This window comes from Pleuronectes platessa, chromosome 18 (assembly GCF_947347685.1).
Source record: "Pleuronectes platessa chromosome 18, fPlePla1.1, whole genome shotgun sequence".
Classification (NCBI taxonomy): domain Eukaryota; kingdom Metazoa; phylum Chordata; class Actinopteri; order Pleuronectiformes; family Pleuronectidae; genus Pleuronectes; species Pleuronectes platessa.
This window is the reverse complement of record NC_070643.1, coordinates 19,096,833-19,104,020: the sequence shown is the minus strand read 5'-3', so window position 1 is coordinate 19,104,020 and position 7,188 is coordinate 19,096,833. Positions and strand designations below refer to the sequence as shown.

At 42.7% G+C, this 7,188-nt stretch overlaps 1 protein-coding gene across 1 annotated transcript in view; it reads left to right on the top strand.

Moving 5' to 3' along the window:
- Window positions 1-2,687: 2,687 nt before the first annotated feature.
- LOC128461428 (ephrin type-A receptor 10) overlaps window positions 2,688-7,188 on the top strand; it is an 82,603-nt gene continuing 78,102 nt past the window's right edge. Inside the window, exons 1-2 of the mRNA XM_053446352.1 lie at window positions 2,688-2,712; window positions 5,939-6,003. Of these exons, the coding sequence (XP_053302327.1) occupies window position 2,712; window positions 5,939-6,003 (66 nt within the window). The 5' untranslated portion in view covers window positions 2,688-2,711. The remainder of the gene's footprint in view (window positions 2,713-5,938; window positions 6,004-7,188) is intronic.

Sequence of the window (7,188 nt, the reverse complement as noted above, 5' to 3'; positions counted from 1 at the left end):
CTGCTGAATTCAAATGTGAGAATTTGCCCTTAAAGTGAATAACCTTTGGCAGCATCATAAACTAACAGTTATTTGTAAAAGAATTACTCATTACTTGGAGTTGCAGTTTATTCTGTATTACAGGCTTCACTGTTTCCACACCTTGACAATAACCTCTCACTTTGTGATGCGTTGTGTAGTTAATGACACGTTGTGCTTAAAAGAGTGGACACTACACTGTCTTTACCGAATGTCACGTTACCAAAGTTTAAAGTTTAATAACTCTGGTAAAAACAGGTGTGTGTGTTTGTTTGTGTGTGTGTTTGTGTGTGTGTTTGTGTGTACCAGCGACAAAGAGTTCCCCGACGTCCCCTGACACCATTTGTTTAGATGAGTCTCTTTTTGTGTGTGTGTGTTTGTGTGTGTGTGTGTGTTAGGCCGTCCATTAATACACCGCATTTGTCTTTTATGTGCCTGTTTGTGTTTTTATGTGACACCTCATATCCCCGTCCATTCATCCTTCTTTATCTGTCCTGCAGCAGCGTTACTGTATTGCTTCTGTCCAACAGTTTATCATCGGCCCTCCCACGTCTGTGAGCAGGAGGGGGGGGGGGGTGGAACAAACAGGAGCATCATTCTTCATATGCAGTGCTGTGATTCAAGCCCCCCCCCCCCCCCGCCCCCGCCCACGCCCCATCTCCGCCAAAGTCCCATGATCCCACCCGGCAATAGGATCCTTGAGCAAGACTGTAAATCCCAACCAGCCTCAAGGGGGCTGATGTTTTGTTTTAGTGGGGAAGTAGAAAACCTGTTTTCCTCCTCAGGGATCAGCAAATACCTGCTGAGAATTCCCTCTGGTACATGTGTACATACCTGCAGATGTTTCATGTTAGATTTGCTGCATCGTCTTGTTTTAAAAATCGGTCTCAATTCGTCTTTTGTAGCTTTTATTCGTCCGTCTCAAGGCGATTGACTCACTGTGTTGTGACTGTATTTACTGCTGTGACAGGACAAGTCCCAGGTCTAATACAAAGACAATTCTGAGGCTGGTTGAAAGTTATTAAAACAATTCCTTGTCACATCTCAAATCTGCGAAAGCAAATCTGGATTTCTCTCTTAAGAAGTTTCAGTCCGTGAAAGCAAATCTCAAGATGTTGAAGAGAAGATTTCATCAACTATTAAGCAACGGAGACGAGTTCAAATCACGTCTCAAGTGTTTTAAAGCAATTCTAAAGATGCTGAGATAACTCTGTCAGATCTGATCTTAATTATTTAGGTTCTAGTCTTAACTTTGTCCACGCAGGATTTAATTGAATGGAACAAAAGTCAAAAATCAATCCCAAACAATATCTTTTGTGTCCAGGACATAGACAGATTCCACCATATCTTAAATATCTTTTTTTTGGCAATTTAGGTTCAGCCTGAGTTCAAGTCTCTAACCTGAGCTTTATTTTAAAATTCTCTGTCTTAGTTTCTATCTCGTTTAAAATTCCAGTTTCTCCTTCAGCTCTCCCGTTGTACTAAATTGATAAAGTCCTGACAGAAGCTTCAGTGACCTGAGAGTTTCCTGAAGCAGCGGCTGTGCCTTGTTCTCGTCTGATAAGCAGCGGGTCACCGGGAGGACAGCGGCACGATCACAGAGCCAGCACTGATCCCACCGTGGATCTGTGGCAGATTATCACGGTGATCAAGCTCCTTTTCAATGGGACGGATTTAGATATGGTGGCTGACACTGGTTCTGAGCTGTGGTTCGACAAAGAGACAGATTTCTCCGTCTGATAAAAAGAACGTTTCTACTGAAACAATTACGTCTCATTCACGTCTTTGTTTTTGACGTTAAAGCCGATTTCCTTTTCTTCCTCTTTCACATCTGCCTTGGAAGTTTATCTCTACTCTCAGCTGAATGGTTGCACACACACTTAGTTCAAACACAGGGAACGAGAACCCTCAACCTAAGAAACCCTTGAATTTGGCCTTTGTGCCGGAGCTGTCTTCAGGTCGCCGTCTCCCACCAAGAAGCCAAAAGAAGTCGAGCAGGAGCCGTGGCTGCTCTTGACAAAGGTCACATTTTTAGTGTTTGCCTCTTTCTGAGTGTTATTGATGCACCAGTGACCCCCTCCTCCTTTTTTCTCCTTGAATACTCCAACCGAGAGAAGAGGAGTTCATCTCTTCCCTCTGTCACCGCCGCACATCTCATCCTTGTGTCGTCGGCAAGGCTGAACAACTTAATTAATACACACACTCACACACACTCACACACACACACAGAGATCGGAGGAGGATGAACGAGTGGGTGAGGTGACAGAAGGAGGTGGAGAGAGAGACGCTCACACTTCAGATTTACTTTTAATGAAACCTCTCAGTTCACGACAAAGACTGAAGCAGATCCCTTGAAACTTGCACCTCCTTCCTACACATTAAGTTACACACATGAAGGCTGCGTGACACACTGCAGCAAAGACACAACATACACAGTAAAGATGTTATTTTTCTAATAGAAAACCAGATGCTGTAGAACTTGTAAGTGTGTGAAAATAGTCCTTTTAGCAGATGCCAACTTTTGCACATCGCTCATCCAACAGTGGCTCCTGCAACTTGTAGGTTCTCAAGTGTTTGGATTCTAGATGGGCATTAAAATAGCTCCATTACTGGGTCTCTTTCTCTCAATGTTATTTTTCCTCTTTTTTGGAAAGGTTTTTTCAAAGTCTCTCCTTTCAGGGGCTTCTAATGAAAGCTCTTTGAAATCGTCTCTCCGGTTTCCACAGCTGCTTATTTTTTAATTTTACCTCAAAACACAAGCAGCTGTATGGACTCTGAAATGATTTCCTCTTTTCTCTTCTCTTTACTTCTCTGTCTAATGTGGCCAAAGCAGACACGGCTCGTTACTCCTCCTCTGATCACAATGTTTCTGTGTCCGTGACGAAAGTCCAATTGGATCCGAGGACAGATGGACACAAAAAAAAGCCAAAAACCGTCTCACAGATCCACATTGTCCCTGTAATGACGGGTAATTATTCATGAAACAAGCTTTGCAAATCAGTGTTAGGAGCTAATGTGTCACGGCCGTGAGTCAGAGGCATAAAGAGAGAGAAAGCTTTTGTTCTTTTCTTTTACCTTGAACCTCTCTGGCTCGTTTGTTGACCTCTCCTGCCCCTGCTCTGGTTTCCTCACTAACTTTTATGTTGCCTTCTCCGTTTCATCCGTCTCCCCTTCCCCGCTGCCCCTAATGACCCATTCGTCTTTCTAACCAGGCTGTGATTACACGGCTTATATATTCAGTGTGTGATCACAGTGCCAACTTGTGTGTGTGTGTGTGTGTCTCTCACTGACGGACGGACTGCTCACCCGGGCACACTGATCCCTCTGTGCATCACCCGGTGTATCCATTGGTTTGCCCTTCATGCGCTCCTTTCTCTCCTCCTCGTCTTCTCTCTCTGCCTCCCTTGCCAACACGACCCCCCCCCCCTCTCCTCCATGTTCTTTATTCTCTACACTCTCCTCCGCTGATTATTTGCCTCTCATCCTCTCTCTCTTCTCAGCCTGTGTCTCTCCAGCACCCCTTGCCCTCTCCCGCTCTAATCTCCTCCAAATGCCTTCATGTTATCAGCGAACCACAGAACTGTGCTCTGGGCACCCGGGTGGTGTTAACCTAAAAAAAACAATAAAGTTAAGTGTTCAGTAAAGGATCTCTCATGGTCCACCACGGCTTCCCTGCTCTGCAAGCAAGAAGCTGATGTCTCCTTTTTCATTCAAACCCAAATAAAGAAGAAAAGGCTTTTTCGCAGTCTTTAGCTTTAAGGGTTATCCCAACTATGGCGACATATTTGTATTAATAAACATACTTTAGTAACCTTAAGATGAAAAACCCCTCTAAATAACTCCTTTTTGAAAAGAGTTGTTCATAGACCTGCTGCAAATATCTCTGCAGGTCGGCTTGAAAAAGATCATCCGGTGAATTGACGCGTTTATTTCGAGTGTAACTTCAAAAAACTCAGTTTCCCTTTTAGAACGTCGGCTCCGTCCATGTGTCAGAGTCCACAGCCTCCCTGTGAGGATGGAGAGCATGAGTCAGTCAGATCACAGGTCTGGAGCCGCTACATCTTACAAGGACTCCAGCGTGAGTCAGACTGCGTAGGTTTCTCCTCTTCTGCTCACCAGGGCGTCTGTGAGTTGTTCATGATGATAAGGCCAATTTCTGTCACGTAACCCAGCAGCAGGTCTGGGATCAGAGTTTTAAAGGAACGGCTGAGAGGCTGAGGTGAAACATTCAGCTCTCAGCTCTCTCCGCTGTGCCGTGCGGTATCTCTGACACGGCTCCTAATGTGGAGGAAACTCGAAGCAGAAAGTTGAGTCGCAGGCTGAAGGACGGGAGAAGAAGTAACACTTTTCAAGAAGGGAAAAAGTGTTCTTGTCAGACCTCATTTTACCTTGAGGCTGCAGGTGTTGGGAACACGCTGCATTTAAGCCTGAAACTGTGCGTGTGTGTGGTTTTCAAAGCAGACGAGCTTAAAGCATGAATAACTCTTATATCAGCAAAATCCGTTAAAAATGAGGCGATCATGCAGCTCACCGTCTGTCACTCCAGATGTTCATGTTACACTATAGATTAAGATAAATGTGCTGATGATGGATTTCCTTGCACGCCGGCTGAATACTGCAAACAAACAATATCTGTTCTGAAGACATCCTGACCAGTGAACTGTGGCTTGTTGGTTTCATATTTCAACTTCTGTTTGAGAAGACTGTTAAATATGTTCCGCTCCGACTCTCTGAGAGGCAATACACGTGTAATCATGGATAGTACGCAGTATAATGAAATACAAATACTGCTCTACCCAATGTTTGTGACTATAGACTGTTGTAATTGCTAAATCTGAATTCATTCTGTTAAAAGAACTAAGAAACCATGAGTTTGAATGTTTATCCAATAAAAGAAGTATTTTATTTAGGATTAGAGTAGAGTAAAATGTAACCTCAAGTAACCAGCCTCCTAAGTTAAATGTTTAGTTTGTTCATGTTTTCATATACTTCATTTTATATTATTTATGTTTGTTTGAAACCTTTAAACTACTAAATCATTTATCAGAAAAAGTTACTGTCAGATTAATTAATCATGAAAGAAATTCTCTCTCCACATTTATACAGAATTGCTGACAATCATTTTAGTTTCCGCCTTGAAACTAAACTATGGGGATTTTTCATGTTTTTTCTGTGCTACAGAGTTGAAAATGTGTCTCTGCTTTAGAATTTGTTTCTGCTTTGAGCATTTTATTTGTCATTTGTCTTCCATTTCTCTCAATGAAACAAATTCTGCTTATAGACGCACTTATATCGCACATCTGCACACATGTGGATGTAAACTGTTGGTTTAGTCAGAGGCAGACAGTAAAACCGCGAGGATGTAATTCTAGTTTTCTTTCCCTCCCTTGTTCCTTGTACTTTGTAAATTCAGTCTTGTTGACATTTACAGAGTGAAACATTTTCCCGCACATGAGAAACATGGAGGTCAGAGGTCACCAGGCTGTTTCTCCTCTTCAGCACCACCAGTGTGTTTCTTGTGTAGCTGTCCATGGTGCTGAAAGCAGACTCATGACTGACGCAGGCTTTTTAATCACCCTGTTTTCTCTGCTGTGTCTTTGAAATGTAAAATCAGAAGCACACTTTGTCTCTGGGCTTGTTTTTAAAAGCTTCGTGGTGTCTGGTTTGTTTATACTGGTGGAGGCTGAGGATGATGGGAAACTCTTTGTCCAGCATCAGTCGTCAACAGACGTCATTATTACACCCTCACCGGGCAAACTGGCAAATTGAAAATCATGTAAATTACATGCGTTTTCTTTTTGTTAGTCTTTCTCCTCCGAACCTATTTCCACTGCCAAGCTAGAGGAAATGGAATAATTCACCTCAATCAACCTCTGACCTCACACTCGTCTGTTCTCTTCTTCTCTTCCCTTTCCTGCAGTGGTGCTGCTGAACTCTAAAGAGACTCAGGCTGAGCTCGGCTGGACGTCATACCCCCCCAATGGAGTAAGTGGGCTAACTTGCATTTGTCATCGTTTGCTTGTTTGCATTTGCTCGTCAAGCTGTTTATTAGCCAGCCCATAACCCCCCCCACCCCCCTCCTCCTTCTCCTGCGATCTCTGTATATTCATTGTTCTTGAAATCCCATTTACTCCCCACACCTTGCGTTGGCCTCTCCCCACAGAACAGAGGTCATCATTTACATTAATCGATGGCGCTAATTCCGGCCCGGGTAGAGCAGCGTCCAGACGAGCGACAGAGATACACTGCCTCAGATAAATGAGGCTCCGCTCTATTGATCCATCTGGCTTGTGAAAAACCTCTCGCATGAGGTTATGACTTGCTAGACAAATACAGGAGCCCTTTGTAAAGGACCTGCCAGCTCCACCAGAGCAGTATGTCACCCAGCTTCCCACCTGGAGGTTGGCCTTTCCATGGGAACACTCAGGCACATGCATACACAACGTCTGTTGTTAAAAATAGCAAAGAGAGAGAGAGAACACACTGCACTCTCTTTGATTTAGTCTCTGAGACTCGAGTGCAGTTTTTCATATTACCATCACATGGAATCCATTTTCACAGTCTGGTGTGTGTCTGTGTGTGTGTGTGTGTGTGTGTGTGTGAGAGAGACACATTTGTTGCTCACTTTGTTGATCACATTTGCTGATCTGTTGCACATATTTAGCTTTTTACTTTAAACTCTCACTGAAATAATTTTGTATCCTCCTCTTAACTAAGGAAAAATTGTAAAACACCAATTACTTACAATTTGCTTATCATTAATAAGTCATAATAAGGTAAAGTTAAAATAAACTTTAAAGTTAAGATATGAAAAACATAAATCTACAATCTGTAAACGTGAAACATATTTTCCCCTTTGTTGTTAGAGATTAAAATATTAATAGGATAATCATAATCTAAGGCACATATATAAAAGTTATGTCATTGATGTAAATAACACATACAATTTATCTATATGAATGTAATGAAATTAGATATGGATGGTGGAATATTTAAGACCCTATTGTGCCCTCCCCCCAAACTAAATCTGACTATCCTGTCTTCAGCAACAAGGAAATTAGGATTATTAGAATGTTGATCTGAAGTGACTGTATTTGTTCTTTCATTTTATTTTTCATTTTTGCCACGACCCTGATCCCTTCTTCTCGTTTCCCTTCCTCGTCTGTGTTC